Source organism: Urocampus carinirostris, chromosome 1 (genome assembly GCF_059441175.1).
Source record: "Urocampus carinirostris isolate Australia breed hairy pipefish chromosome 1, RoL_Ucar_1.0, whole genome shotgun sequence".
NCBI lineage: Eukaryota > Metazoa > Chordata > Actinopteri > Syngnathiformes > Syngnathidae > Urocampus > Urocampus carinirostris.
In genome coordinates this window covers 55938495-55954151 of record NC_142349.1, presented here as the reverse complement: position 1 = coordinate 55954151, position 15657 = coordinate 55938495, and the positions used below count along the sequence as shown (strand labels likewise).

The window sequence follows — 15657 nt, the reverse complement described above, 5'->3', positions numbered from 1 at the left end:
GAATTGTCCCTAGGTGTGAATGAGCGAATGACTTGTCTGTCCCTGTGTGCCCTGCGATTGGCTGGCAACCAGTTCAGGGTGTCCCCTGCCCACTGCCTGGAGATGGCTGGGATGGGCTCCAGCCCCCCCCCCCCCCCCGCGACCCTAATGAGCATAAGCGGTACGGCTGATGAGATGAGATGAGATTAATGTTATTTACCAATATACAAGTATACTAGGTCTAAGTAGTACTTACTATACACTATTTTGCTATGATGTGAAAAATATCTCTGAAATAATTTTTATGTTGAAATGTACTGTGTAACAGAATAGCTCCAAAAAGAATGACAAATTTTTTTATTCAAATAAAAATATTTTTGCAGATACGTTTTTTGATGATGATCTACAGGTGCATTAGGAATATTTGGGTGTTTTTTTTTTATGAATTAATTAAGTTTGGGTTATGGGAGGATAGCCATTGCAAAATCCATTGCAGCATGGTCCTCCTGGAAGGGGGTTTACCTCGTGCTACACCTTTCCAGGTTTAATTTTCCCTGTGTAGAGAATTTATTGAGGTTTTTTTTTGTCTTCATGTAGGTTTCTGTTTGGAATGTTGCAATGGTGGTCTGAGCAGTCCATGAAACATTTTGTGATGAGGGGTATCACAAATATATGTGACTACTCATTTCAATGGAAAAAATAAAAAATATGGTCAGGAGCTTAGTTTTGACATTAACAGAGGGGACACGTCCCAACCAATATTGAGCAACCATTGTTTTGTCCCTACCAATATTACATGATAACTTAAAAAAATGCGCTATGGCCCCACCAATGCCAAGACCAAAACCTACACCATTGGGTGAGGTAAAAAACAAAAAAAGTCAAGGCCCCTTTAGGCAAAATGTGCTCACACGCTTTAAAAATGAACTTTCTCCTGTGCTCCATAGCGTTAATAGTTGATCCATTAATGTCAGTCAGTTGGAACGCCTCTAGGAAAGCAAGTGACGTTTGAGAGAGGACACACCTTGAAAAAGCACATTCCAGCAGGTAGCAAGCTAAAAACGCCTCCGCTTAGGCAGCAGCAGTTGGCCAAATGGGGCAGCGGGGCTCCTCACAACCCGAGGCACGGGTCCTCCTCCTGGGCCTGGACAACGCCGGAAAGTCAACCCTACTTTACAAGATGAAACACCAAAGGCTGGTGGGTACGGTGCCCACCATCGGCTTCAATGTGGAAATGCTTGATGTAAAGAAAAAAAAGAAGAACCTGGCCCTGACCGTGTGGGATGTGGGCGGCCAGCCGGAGATGCGGCGCCATTGGCCCAGCTTCCACCAGGACACAGCCGCCGTGGTTTTTGTGGTGGACAGCGCCGATCGGGATAGGACGGCGGAGGCCGGGCGGGAACTGGAACGTACGTTGAGGAGCGAGCGACTGCGCGGGCTTCCGCTTCTTGTGCTAGCTAACAAGCAGGATGTCGAAGGCCGCATGACTCTGCATGAGATCAATGAGGCTTTCTGGTTGCGCACCATCTGCGGTAACCGGGATTGGGCGGTCATGCCTTGCTCAGCAGCCACAGGCAGCGGCCTGCCAAACGCTCTCCAATGGCTCGCGCATGTCGTCAAACTGCCTTCGGAATCCTCCACCGCCGCAGTCAAGGAGAACTTGAAGAGCACAGTCAATTACATGAAAAGCAGGTCTGTTCATCATTGAACCCGAATTTGGACTTTTCACCTTCCTATTTCAAATACTTTTTTGGCAAAATGGAAAAGTTTTTGTTTACCATATCAGAATGGTTGAAAATTCTAATCATTTTGAAAAATGTTAATACTTGAACAAACCCGTTTTACTCTACACCAGATGACTTTTGGACATTGGATTTACAGCAAGTACCGATACCAGGTATCCGTGTACATGAATACTAGTATCGGATGACTTCTAGTGGCCATTTAAAAATCCAAAACCTGAAATGAAAGGGTAGATTACCATGAAATAAATGTACCGTATTTTCTACACTAGAAGGTGCACCCAAAAACCTTGATTTTTGTTTTCAAAACCTGATATAGTACGGTGTGCCTTATATATGGATCAATATTGAGTCGCAACAGGTCTCCCAACTACGGTAAGCAGCCGCCAACTCAATTTTCCCCTGTAGAAGTAGTGTGCAGTTCATGCTGGTGTATATATATATATATATATATATATATATATATATATAGACACCGGCGTTTCATTTCCTAACGAATATGTCAATCATCGTTTGAATCTGTCACCATAGGCTAAAGTTATCCGGAAGTAAAAGAGGCGTGTAATTTACTATCATTTACAGGCTCGTACAGGCTAAACCGGGGTAAAACCAAGCCTACAATTGGTCGAAAAAGATGTGAATCACATGTTAGGTTGGTCTACGGCCTGGAATGAATAATTTTATAGAGCTTAACAGACTGCTAGTAACAAGCAATCTCCATGGATAGAGATGCATTCCTGCAGATTTTTTTTAAATTTGTCATTATTGCGTGTTTTGGAGTACATAAACATTTTACACTGTTGGATTCACTACGCTCACGAATGTAAAGGGACAATGGTTGCACATTATCATCAAATGTGATGGCTGCAATACGACATCTTTGGTGAGCTACCCTAGCTTTATATTTTTCGGATATCTTGTTTCGGACTGATTGCGATGTTTCTGTGATGAGCATATTTTTTTAATGATCAGCATATCTTGGATCCCAAGAGTTAAGCTTTCGAATAATATGTGGCCTGATGCATTTCAGTGACTGGTGACATCGTACAGACACCGCGTAGTACGTGTCTGAGACACGTATTTGCTTCTCAACAGTCCGACGTTGAGACTGTTAAGGGTTTAATAAAGATTGACTGACCTATTTAACCGCTTTTTTTGACGTTCCTACAGTAGAGCCTTGTAGTTCGGTGTGCCTTATATATGGAAAATGACAAAAGACTTTTTTGGGGGTGCGCCTTATAGAGCAGAAAATACTCTGATACTGTAATAATTCTCGCTATAACGCGGTTCACTTATCACAGTTTGCTACTTCAATTTGCATCGTGCATTGTGTTCTGCACACTGATTGGCTAAAGAGTTTCACCCGTTACCATTTGAGAGTAGTAAAAAGCGTTTAAACAGCTGGGTGGTTGAATCTCACTTGGGTCGTAGGGGCCCCTTTTCCTGTGGCGTGTCTTGGGCAAAGACAGCCTGGTGGCCCCCATCCCTCTGCAGGACATTTCGCGTGTTAAGCGAATGTGCCAACCACTGCAGTACGGAAACATTACACTGTACTTTTGTTAAATGCTAGAACCTACAAAAATGGGGTTTGTTTTTATTTCAATGGATTTTAGGGTATTTAAATGTATTATGCAAAACAAGTAAAAATATTTTTATTGCAGTGATTTGTGGTAATTTGTAAAATGTTCAGCTTTGTAAGCTTTTATCGTTTTGGTTTTCAATGTAAAATTTCAATTATCACCTTTGTCGGGAATTTGTTGCTTGTCAGATTAAAATTTTGAAAATCATTTCTCAATAAATGTTTTTCTTAAATTCTGTTATTGCGTTGAATTCAAGTCAAAGAGCCCAATTGGAAGACTGTTGAGCGTCAGTTCATTCACTGGATTGTATAAATCGGAGCTGTTGGGAAAAAGGCATATCCAAAATTGTTTTTTTTCCATTCCACTTAGGAGATACTTTTTAATGAAAACAACAATGTCACATGATAAGAATGAGCGATTATTTTTTAATATGTGTGACATTGAGTATTGGAACACTTGTGTGCGGTTTAGAAGTGAGGTATTGTCACATAATAAACACAGTATTAGGCTGCAGAAGAAAGCTTTTGTCTTATCTGTAGGAAAAAAATATTATAGTGCATTCCTAGAATTGATACTTTTCATGGTGATTAAAAAATTGTTTACGAGTAATCACAAGTAAAAGGTTTTCACATGTGGTTTAGAGCACTTAGAACAGAGGAAACGCAAAATTATTAAGTTAATTCCAGATCTTCCTTGAGGTAATGGAGAATTATTCACCATCAGCAAAATGCCGTTCAAGTCAGCTTTAATAGTACCTAGTTAGGAATTGCTTCCTTGTTGACAGTAATCCTCCGGTGTATATTCAAAGGTAACATCCACTTTGTCAGGTAGTTTCTCCTTCAGAAGATTGAGATTGTCCATACCGTACTGTCTCCTCATAAGTGGGCAGGCGCTTGCACTGGTCATACGTGGGCAGGTGGGCCGAGATTCTGCCGTCCTGGACGCTGTCCGGCGTGGAGCTCTCCATCAGCAGTTCCCGGGAAGCGGTGACGGCCGCCCCCCCGTCTTCATTCTGTCCAAGCTGCCTGGACCGGGAACACAACACACGCTGGACCAGGTATCCCAAAGCGAAGAGGAGTAACATGATGAGAACGCCGGAAAGTTTACGAGTCACCATGGCGACGTTGTAGTAGTCCCCGTCTCCTGGGGGTTTGCAACAGGCGCTGGCGTTTCCACGGGTGCAGCATTCCTGGTCGTCGCGGCAAAACACCGGCCCGCATCGCTGGATAGGGCGGCTGCCAAGAACAGAACACACGCTGAGGAGAGTCAAGTGGGACAACATCTCGGCGAGTGATGGGAGTGAGCCAGTGCAAGGGGCGGGAAGCATCATTCGCATTTGCTCTGAAACACAAAAAGCCCAATGCATTTATTATGCACTCAGCCAGGTCATTACAGTTGGATGAGTTGCAACCTCACATGTGTATTCATTTGCTATGAAAGTAAAAAGGCGCCCGGGAAATCAAGCCCCACTGGTGGTGATTTACCACTGAACAGACATAGCAGTCCTCAGAATCCCAGCCATGGATCCCAAGACCCCCAGGAACTTTTACCAAAAGAGATGCTGACCAAAGGTGATGGAGATGCTCGTAAAGGCACATGATAAAAGACCCCGATGATAAAATGTTAATAGATTAAAAGCTTCTCTACAAAAGTGGTCTCGTGTGGTCAAATGGTTCGCAGTGGTACACTGCAGTTGCACCAGAATTAAGACGGGATGGTATGAAAATAGAACTTTGTCATTGATAAGGTAGTGTAACATGGTTTACAATTGGATTAAACGTGGCACTGCAGGATTGTGACGTGCAGTCAGGGGAAGTAGATCGGTTTATGCCTCACCAGTGTAACATGGTTTACAATTGGATTAAACGTGGCACTGCAAGATTGTGACGTGCAGTCAGGGGAGGTAGATCGGTTTATGCCTCACCTTTCATTATTAAAATGGAATGTTAAATTATCACAATAATTCAGTTCTTTCTCATTTAACTTCAAAATTTTTTAAATGTTCTTTTTCCAAAACACTGATTTTACCATGACAATATTATTAATACAATTAGTTTGTAACTTATTATTGTGCTGAGCGTCTACAGATGCAGATTGAGGCATGTAAATCTTTTGCCTCATGGAGTGAAACCCAATTTATGATTCGGCGCACACCTCAGCCCCAAACAATTGAATTTATGACAGTATTATTACACTAACAGCAAGTCAAGCTATACAGTTATTTCTTCTCGTTGCATTGACGTCTTAAAAATGGAACATTACCCATCAATTGATGTTTTTATTTAAAAGAAATGACAAACTTAATGAGTTATTACAATAAAATATGTTTCTATGCAAGTCTATATCTTGCTTTTTTGCCTTGCCAATTAAATAATACCCAGGATGTTAAGTTCATTTTTTTTGTAAATCTGACTGTGCCTCACCAGACACAACCTTACCAAATAAAGACTTATCAAATTAGATAAGGTGGTAGAGCGCTTGTCTTGGAAACAAGAGATCGCAGGTGCGAGTCCCAGCTCCTCCGTGTTATATGTCGAAGTGTCCTTGGGCAAGACACTGAATCCCTAATGCCCCTGATAGCAGGTAGGTGGCTTGCATGGCTATCGGTTAGTTAGTGTGTAAAAGGGAAGGGTGTAGAGCACATTGTAAAGCGCTTTGGAAGGTCTTCATTGACTTGAAAAGCACTATATAAATGCAGACCATTTACATTTACAATAATAACAAGATATTGCATGAAAACTAGCTTAAGTTGGAAGAAATTAGAGGTAAATTTGCATGAATAAAATAATGCGATTACGTCAGAAGCAATATTGTGCAAAAGGATACGGAAAAGATATAATTTTTCTATTTGTACGCATTTGGATCTGTACTGTTTAAAGCGATCCAGAAGTATCAGTATTGCTGTTTAAAAGAAAATGGCGTTATTCATGATAAAAAGTAATTTTAAGCTTTTAAAGGAAAAATAACAGGAGTTTACAGTGTCGACGTAAACTGGCTCCCAATCTGGGGGGTTAAACTACAATATAGCATGATTTCTTCTAAAACCTAGGGATGCCAAATGCTTTTTTTCTAGATACTGATAAAATCCTGCCTCTTTGAGGCAGTTTCTTTTACTACATTTAAAATTAATTTTGTGTGATCATTTTTGTTTACTTTGTTAACTACAACTGTAATGACTATAATAAGAAAACTGTCCTATTGCAGAAAGTGAATATGAATACAATTATGAGTGCATTCACGATAAGAAAAATGTCTCCTCAAAACATTGTACAAGTGCTCTAATAATGTCACATATGCCTTGGCTAAGAAAAAAAAACAAGTATTTGTCAAGTGCCATTATTTTAGCAGTATTCATTTGTAGCCAAAATAAATCAAAATGATGCATTGAGGGGAAAACTACATCTAGTAGAAACATAAAATTTGGCCAATTCAGCAGTGGGAACAATCATTGTGGCACATGATTTGACAAAAGGAATACAAAACAAAATTTGTGCAGGAAACTGAATGTGTGAAAAAGAAAAGTATTGTGTCTCAAGATGCTCCTTTACAAACATGCGGCAGCTGTCGATGCTAAGCAACAAGCCATTCCATCCATTTATTATCTGCACCGTTTATCCTCAGTAGGGTCGCAGGGGTGCTGGAGCCCATCCCAGCTATCTGCGGGCAGTGGACACCCTGAACTGGTTGCCACCCAGTTGCAAGGCACACAGAGACAAACAATTCGCTCGCTCATTACTTTCTAGGGACAATTTGGACCGGACTATTACCCTGACATGCATGTTTTTGGAATGTGTGAGGAAACCGGAGTGCCGGGAGGAAACCCATGCAAGCACGAGGAGAACATGCAAACTCCGCCCAGGAAAGTTCGATCTCATGACCTCAGAACTGTGCTGCACACACAGTAACCACTGTGCCGCCCTAAGCAACAAGCCGTAAAACTTAAATAAGCATTCACGCACCAACATAGTGCGACAAAAAATAAAACTAAACAAAACTCAATGTACTCACTTGAATTCAGAAGCCTGTACTGTAATCTCAAACAGCCTGCACACATCCTGAGCCATTGTGAGACGTTAGGAGCGAGAGGTAGAGTTATACTTCTTTAGATGCAGGAAAGTAATCTTGCAACCCTATAAATATATATCAAATTGTTGAAACTTGGTTTGTAATGTTTGACTAGTGAGTCACTAGGCTCCTCGACTCATTCGGTTGCATCACTTCCAATCCAATTTCATTAAATCCCACGTGAAAGTGCTCATTTATCCAAGGATTTAAAGCCTGTGCTGTTGCCAACGTGAGGAAGGGAAACAAATTAAGAACCACTAAAAATGCCAACTGTCATGATTAAAACTTATTTCTAAATTGATAAAATGACTTATGATGCAAGACATGAAATGATTGGCAGCAGAAGTGTTGTTATTCAGGAGACATGTTTCCAATGGGTCTCTTGCTTTAACTACAGTACTCATTTTCAGGGCGTTTCCATTAAACGAGTGTTGCAACGCAACTAAAAACTTGCATAAGCATTCCTAAAAATTACTTCAATTCCTTCATTTATGCACTTACAAATACTAGTGAAATTAAAAATTTTCCATGTTTAATCTCCAGAACAAAACACTTCAAAAATGTTACCTCAGGCACTGCCGCACAACAATGGATCAATAGTGACTGCATGATGGGCAGGCTGTGGGCAGTAATGGAAGGAAGTGCTCCTTAATAGCATCCCCTCTATATAGAACCGCCAATACATTGGGTTGACGCAAACGAGTCCAGATAGTTTGTGTACTTGGAAAGATTGTGCATCTTTCCAAGTAATTTTTAAGCTAATGATCCAAAGTGCCTTGAAACCAGACAACGATGATTGTTTGCAAATGTAATTTTAAGTCCCCGTAATATGATATGGGAAAAACAACCATTCGTAAACTGTTTGAATTTAAAAAAAAAAAAAAAAAAAAAAAAAAAAAAGACACTGGCCGTGTAAAACGTGTTTATTTGAGAGGGAGAGACATGTCTACAACACTACAGAGATGGAAGGCAAGGTAAGGAATAAATGATTCCAGGTTGCAATTCTTTTTGTATCCTTGACCAGGCTGAAGGTATCTTGAATCAAGTCTATTCCACAGTGAGAGGCCCAACCTGGACGACTCCACCTGAAAAATATATATATATATTTTTTTTTTAAAAGGGGGGCGGCGGGGGGGGGGGGGGGGTTGGGGGAATGGATGAATAAAAATTTTATTGAAAAGGGAATGCAAATGCTTAACTGATCCAAGAAACACCCAGAGGCAGATTATCAGTCAAAAATGGTTTCCAATTCCTGGCATCAGTTTCCTTTTTTGTTAGTCTAAGATGTTTTTATTTTTCTTTCCCACCAATCAAGATGCATAGATACAATGCGAATTTCACAACTACAAAAAAAATTGAAATCGAAGAAAAAGGTGAAGGAGGAAAAGTTGGAGCTTGGTCAGCAGAACAATTTCTTTTCCCTACGTTCTGACTTGTGTTTTGCTGAAAAAAAAAAAAAAAATAGATGTAACCATTATTTGCACGATTACCAATTAGTATTTTTTGCAATGCAACCTTTAACAGCTCCAAACAAAAAGTTAATAAATTACCCTGCACCGGTTCTTGTTATACAGCTTTTATCATCTTAAGTCATCATAAGTCAGGAGGCAACAGGTTATTCATTTTGATTATTTTGCTGTCATTTGTATTTTACTTTTTTTTTTTTTCAACTAGTTATAGTATTGCGATTTTTCTCATTTTGTTTTGGAAAACTAAAATACTTAAAATGAGCACAGAATGTGTCATTGGAAAACAATTTTGTTCAACCCTTTTGAAAATCAGCACAATTAGTGTTAGTTTACCATTTTAAGTCATTTTTTCTAAAACAATAACCAAGATAAATATATTTCCCTGTACTACCTTATGAGCAAATAGTGAGTATACGAGTATATAAAAAGGGAAATTTAGGAATAAGCCGCCACCTATCGATATATATGAATGTTACTTGGTTGATGCCAGACGAAAGCAAAGTTACGAACAATGGCATGGTTTGTTCAAAAAATAATTATTAGGCAATTTCCAGTGACGCTAAACACGGTTTCACCACACACTGGTTGAACAACTGAAAAATAAAAACTTACCATTTGCTCAAATGAAACGACAGTCCGGCAAATGCATTTTCTCACTTCTCACCTGATTTGTAATCAAATCCCCGCGGGCCGAAAAAAGGCTCTGGAGATTTGTGTCTTTGCAACGTCTCAGGATGGACAGTCAGATAATCAGTCGGTTCCCTTGGTTCACTTGGAGCGGGATCCCATCCAGAATTCTGTGTGTCGGCAACCGTGGCAGTTTCCTTTGCAGCTTCAAATGGATCGCAGGTTCTGCAGTTGCTGTGTTCTCCATCTGCAGACCTCCATCTGTGTAAAGTGACAGAACATGATTTTTATTCTTCAGGAAAGTTTAACATGCAGTGATGCTATGTGAGGTACCTTTTGTCAATAAATGAGCAGGCCCTGCTTCGAGAGCCAATTGCTGGGTCTGGAACTGCCCTCAACCAGCAAGTGATGTAAACCTTTGACACAAACATTATTACTCATTTCCCAAGACCATAACCCCTGGGTTATGTTGTTCTCTCATGACCAAGTTTCTGTGTTACAATGTGGAATATGAAGCTTCTCGGTCCCTCAGTACAGCATTTTCCCCACCATCAGACGACCAATCATTTTGTGACCAATGACTTACAAAATATAAACTTTGATTTTAGTGCATATGACTCTGCAAGTTACATGTCTAATATGCTTGTCTACTATTTGGCATTAAGAGGCTGATATGCCAATGGCTGAACTCCCTCCCACAATGCTCCATTTCGCTCTTAGTTCAGTACAGCCTCTTGTGTAACAAACCAATTTATCATTACGTCCCAAGACTTGCAGTGATGCTAAAGGGAGAAGCAAGATTAAAGGAAACTGCTTGAAATATAGAAATAGAAAATACAAGGTTGGCAAAGAGCTAGCCTTGCTAATGAATAAAGCCATGACCAATTGACAAGGGCAATGACGAATCAGGCAATTAAAGCAACAGTCTTTTAAAGTCATGACAATTCTCCCAAACTTTAAAATCACCTTATTTTAATATGTAGTCTTTGTCTGCATCCACCCACAATCCCACTGTACCAGCTCAAATATCGGAACACTAAAAGGTGAATAGTTCCTTGCCTTCATGTAGGTTTCAGATCAGAGGAAGGTGTAATGGTAGGCTTTCCATACCTTTAAAACTTGTGTTAAAGGGCTTTAGAAAGAAATTACTTATAATCTGGTCTGTGTAGCCTTTTGAGATTCCTTGTGATTAAGGGCTAAACAAATAACCATGACTTAAAGAAACCATTTATCAAACCTGCCATAACTGCAAGTCTCTAGCAGACGGCACTCATGCACCATAAATAATCAAGGAACACCACCACACTCAATACAAGAATTAGAAACGCTCATTTTTTCTTCGATTTTAGTTTACAGGAAATTTGTAGTACAAAATTTGATATAAACTGGCATAATAAAATATAAATATTTGCAGTATTTTAAATAAATTACAGTGGTACCAAAGTTTTTACCTCGAGCACTGGAGGTTTGAAACACATCCAATTCCCCTAGGCTACTATCCAGTGCCATGCAACAAATTCCCCTTGCAATCCACACCTCAAAACTGAATAATTTCATATCCAAGGAAACTATTTTACTTCTGGCTAACGTAAATTTCCACAGATGAGCATCTAAATCTAATTACAATGAAATTGGGTCAAAAATGAACCCTTTTTTCCCCCACAAAATTTTGATGGTATTTAAAAATGTGAGATGTTAACCTGACTGTTGGGCTGATGATGAAACCTGAACGCTTCCATCTGAAATTGAAGCGTGTGACCCACAATTCTGGGCAGAAACTGAGAGCTGGAGTTTGTATGGAAGGCATCAGAGAGACATCTGGTGGGATATATAGGAAAGTAATGTTGGTCATGTGATAGGCGCAAGAGCTGGGGGATAATTCCATGTGTGCTCACCCGTTATGCTCAATAAAGTCGTATCTTAAAGCAGCTTGCGGGTCCTGGACGGCCGTGGCGACACAATGATCGACGTAAACACGCAAGGGCTTATGTTTTCGAACCATGGCGGACACCTCAAAGTGCATTGGGTCCCCCAGAAAATATGTATATGAGCGCCTCTCAAACAGCCAATTGTCTGGGGCGGAAGAGCAGTCGAAAAGCCAAGGTTATAGCTTTAACTCAAATTAAGATCCAACTACAGCATCAAGTATCAATTAAAGCACATACTCTAATGTCAGGAAAAGATTTTATTCAGGAATGCACCAAAATATTTATCAAAAGAAGAACACCAAGAATGCATTATCTGTTAAGACGTGACTTTTTGACCAAAAGCGACGTGAGACTTGTGAAAACGGCTTACACTCCAGGGGGGTGAGTTTTTGCATGACATGTCTGCCTTTTTTAATTTTACACACAAGGATTAAGGATAACTCTTAAAAACGCTGGTCTGCCAAGCTTTTACCAACAAAACATTCTCTCTGGGGTTTGTGAGTGGCATTAGCCAGACTTTGGATAATGTTTATATGCCATTACTTCAGAGCTTACTGTCTACAGTTCAGCAGTTTCATAAAAACATTGTGTGGGACATTTAATGAGTCATCAAAATTAATTAGATGGTGGTAAGCTATGAGCAGAGAGTTTAATTTACATTACTTTGCGGTGCTGCCATTCTGGTATTTCCGCCAAGAGTTTCACTTTTACGCCCATAATGTATTTTGGGTACATGTCTGATTTATTGTGCAAGATACAAAATTAAAACTAACAGAACCCCCCAGAAAATGAGTAATAAAAATTTGAGAATACAGCACCAGTCATGAGGCGCAGTTTGAAGTCAATGTGACTCTCAGCTGAGGCCACCGAGACTGATGGAATCCAGCCGGGATGCAGAGAAATTCCGCCCAGAGAATACCTCCTAAAAACAAAACTTCATCAATTTCATTGGTAATCATTTCAAATCCAATTCGTCCTTTAAAGCAGATTTTAGGATATCCAATATGACTATTCAGATACGTCAAAGGGGCCAAATATGGAAAAAGTAATTTGATGTGGCGCTTAAAGAAGCAAGTTCAATATTTCCCGACGTTTGCGAAACAAATTAGGATGGATAGGAAAAAATAATACTTGTCAAAATGGCACTCGACTGGAATGTTTGCCCCGTCCAGTCGGAACAACCCGTCAGATGATTGCTCAGGTGAGTAGACCAGCACATTGGAGTAGATTATCTTGTCCTGTGTCGACTATGAAAATGAAAAGGCATTCAATGTCTATTCAGCAGTGGTCGTATAAAGAGAAAAAAAGATTCTACTTTTAAACGAGCAATGTGCAGTAGTGACAGCTGGTGGTGAAGTTGTAGAACAGCCACATTAACTAATAAGTCATCATAACAGAAAAAAAACTTAAAAATCGTCAGCCTGAACTGAAAAGGCTCAAATTATTAGAATTACCGATTAGTTGACATGTTTATGCAAAGACAAATTACAGTAATTCAAATAAATTATATGTTTCCACTCGATAATATCTGTATTGTTTGCCCTCATGTAGGTTTTAGATCAGGGGATGGTGTTTAATAGCCTGTAGTTTACAATAGTCTTATCTTTGCAGCAGTTTGAGACCCTTTGTGATTAAGGGCTATACCAGGGGTGGTGAACAAGTTTGACACAAAGAGCCGAAATTTTTAACTGAGACAGAGCCACACCACGCCGTGACCTGCCATAACAGAGACACACACAAACACACACTTAAAAACATTATTTCCCATAACACTCCTCTCCTTACAATACAAGCATTGTTCTTGTGTTGATTTCAAGAAAAGTGTCCACCCTCAATACACACAAAAGAAAACCTAAACATGAAACAAGGCAAAGAGACAAAGTATATAGCAAATATGATGAGGCAAAGAGCCGCATTCTTATTGGCATGCGGTGTTATGCCGAGAAATGCATCCCTGCCGAGATTTGCATCCCCTAGCTACTATAACCACGTTTACCTCGTTTTATCTCACTTTTATATCTCTACTCAAATCGCTCGTATTAAAACAGTTATGCACTCTACCATAAAGAGTATTTCAGGATAAGCTTTATGGTAGAGTGCATAACAGTTCTCAAAAGTGATTTATATACGGTGTGCATTACCGTTCGATTACATTCCCAACAAATACAAAGACAAAATGGTTTTGGTTATATGTTCGCCATTAATTTCCCGAAAAGCGATATTAAAGTGTGATAAAACGAGGTAAAAGTGCTTATAGTATTTATGGGATGCAAATCTCGCCAGGGATGCATTTCTCGGCATAACAGCGGCTCTAGAGCCACGTGATCGCCACCCCTGAGCTATACAACTAAACATGACTTAAAATTCGTGGGCGTTTACCACTAGATGACGCCAAATATTTTCCCTTTGTAGCGAGGTGTTCTAACTGGTTGGTGGACTTTTTTGGGAATTATATATAAACACAGAGGTTCTTTAGGTAGCCATAAAAAACCGACAGGCTGAACTAAAGAGGCGAAAATATATCAAGAGAAACTTAGTGCTTTTAGAAATGAATACACGTGTACTGGATTTCCACATTTATTAGTATTCACCACTAGATGACGCCAAATAGTTTCCCTTTGTATCGAGGTGTTTTGACTAGTTGGTGGACTTTTTACAAATAAAATATAAACCCATGAGTTCTTAAGGTAACCATAACAAAAACAACAGACAGCCTGAACTAAAAAGGCAAAAATATGAAGAGAAACTTAGTGCTGTTAGAAATGAACATATGAAATTGTTAAAACGTCCTATTGTCAGATATAACGAAATTGTGAATATGCATAAGTTAAGATTTCGAAAAAATTGTTCAAACCTCACATTGTTTATTTGCTGTTATTAGTGTCAATAAATTTGCTCAAACCAATTGATGTTAAAAATGTCGGAAAAAAATTGTTAAAACGTCATATTGTCATTGCTGTTAAGATTGTTCATAAAATTGTTCAAACCTCACATGGTTTATTTGCTTTTATTAGTGTCAATAAAATTGTTCAAAGCAGAAAAAATGTACTGCATTTTCAAATTTATGGGCGTTTACCACTAGATGGCGCCAAATACACCCCCCTGGTATATGTAAAAAAAATAAGTGTTATTCTCAGCAGAAAAAAAGTGGGGAGAGAAAACAAAAAAAGTGTAAGAAAAAAACGAGAGGAAAAAATACAAGCCAAGAACTAAACTAAAAAGCAGAATAGAAAAAAATGGAATGGAAGCAACCACAAAAAATGAAAATAACCAAAGAAAAACCTTTGAGAAACTAGGAGGGAAATGAATAAGGATACGGGCGAACTAAAAATGACTAGGGTAGAAGAAGGGAAACTACACAAAAGCACAACAAAGCAACGTACAAACAAAAATAAATTAGACGAAAAATACTAAGAACATGATAAAAAGATAAAGAATGTGGATAGAAAACTATCGTTTTAAGAAACCTACCGAGAGCATAGTTCCACAGTCTATGAGTTCAGCCCAAACGGTCAACGTCACGCCGTCACCGGTCGCTCTCGCCAGACACGTCCCACTTCCACCCGCCGAATCGACACCAAGTCTTAAGTTTCCCGGCGCCACCATCAGGCCAGTGTCGAACAAGTCCGCTTTAACCACGACCTCCATGGAGTCCGGGTGGCATCTCACCAGAACTGGTTCGGGACCAACTTCTACCTGCTGTGTCTGAACATCAGTGGACCTGAAGTCTAGAGAACCCAGGTCGAGTTCGTGAGCTCCGTCTCGGTTGTATGCGACCAGGTGGTATCGGCGGCTTTCAGCGAGGGTGAAAAAGGCGAATAAGACGAAAACAGTCCAACTACGGGTGAGGTCCATTTTAAGTTCGATATATATGTACACAACTTTTATAAGGTTTCGCTAAAGTCACAAAATGGCACCTCGGTGATGATAGCATTAAGCTATGTATTGTTTTCTTTATTTTCCGTTTTATTAACTTTCATCATAAACACCGCCGGTTTAATTAGCCATGATTGGCATCAGGTGCACGGTGTTGTGTCGTCATTTCCGGTACCGGGCTCTGTGTTTTGCCAGATAGAAACATGCGTGTTCGGATTCTAATTTACATGGTAAAATAAAACTTTTTAATGTGATTTGATGTTAAAAAAAAAAAAGATCAGTTTCAGGAAGCAAGAGGTATTTTTGTTATTGTTTTAGCTTTACGGTGTTAAAACGACAGTGTGTAGTATTTAGTGCTTCCTAGTGGTACAACAAACTCATTTAGTTAAAA

The 15657-nt window shown here is 39.6% G+C and overlaps 2 protein-coding genes across 3 annotated transcripts; one reads left to right on the top strand and one right to left on the bottom strand.

The window, feature by feature from the left end:
• The first annotated feature begins 1004 nt into the window (after nucleotides 1-1004).
• Nucleotides 1005-3533, top strand: arl14 (ARF like GTPase 14). The gene has a single exon (XM_088346228.1). It carries the CDS (start codon nucleotides 1073-1075, stop codon nucleotides 1685-1687), a length of 615 nt encoding a protein of 204 aa, XP_088202354.1. The 5' UTR covers nucleotides 1005-1072; the 3' UTR covers nucleotides 1688-3533.
• A 165-nt stretch (nucleotides 3534-3698) lies between these two features.
• On the bottom strand, nucleotides 3699-15415 carry LOC148376323 (zona pellucida sperm-binding protein 3-like). Of its 2 annotated transcripts, XM_088346216.1 has the most exons (9): nucleotides 14862-15413; nucleotides 12522-12637; nucleotides 12209-12312; nucleotides 11358-11535; nucleotides 11163-11280; nucleotides 9796-9878; nucleotides 9500-9723; nucleotides 4409-4642; nucleotides 4136-4326 (listed from the first exon to the last, which is right to left on the bottom strand). In XM_088346216.1, exons 1-9 carry the CDS (start codon nucleotides 15243-15245, stop codon nucleotides 4268-4270), a joined length of 1500 nt encoding a protein of 499 aa, XP_088202342.1. In that variant the 5' UTR covers nucleotides 15246-15413; the 3' UTR covers nucleotides 4136-4267. The 2 variants fall into 2 exon arrangements, with proteins under 2 accessions (XP_088202336.1, XP_088202342.1); XM_088346210.1 differs by having other exon boundaries at nucleotides 3699-4642; nucleotides 14862-15415.
• Between the last annotated feature and the right edge of the window lie 242 nt (nucleotides 15416-15657).

Excerpts from the sequence above, each read along its gene's own strand:
- arl14 (XM_088346228.1), top strand. The coding sequence starts at position 1,073 with ATGGGGCAGCGGGGCTCCTCACAACCCGAGGCACGGGTCCTCCTCCTG.
- LOC148376323 (XM_088346210.1), bottom strand. The coding sequence starts at position 15,245 with ATGGACCTCACCCGTAGTTGGACTGTTTTCGTCTTATTCGCCTTTTTC. Across the intron at positions 12,313-12,521 it reads GTCGAGTGCCATTTTGACAA|GAGGTATTCTCTGGGCGGAA; the intron begins GTATTATTTTTT and ends TTTTGTTTTTAG. Across the intron at positions 11,281-11,357 it reads GACTTTATTGAGCATAACGG|ATGTCTCTCTGATGCCTTCC; the intron begins GTGAGCACACAT and ends ATATCCCACCAG.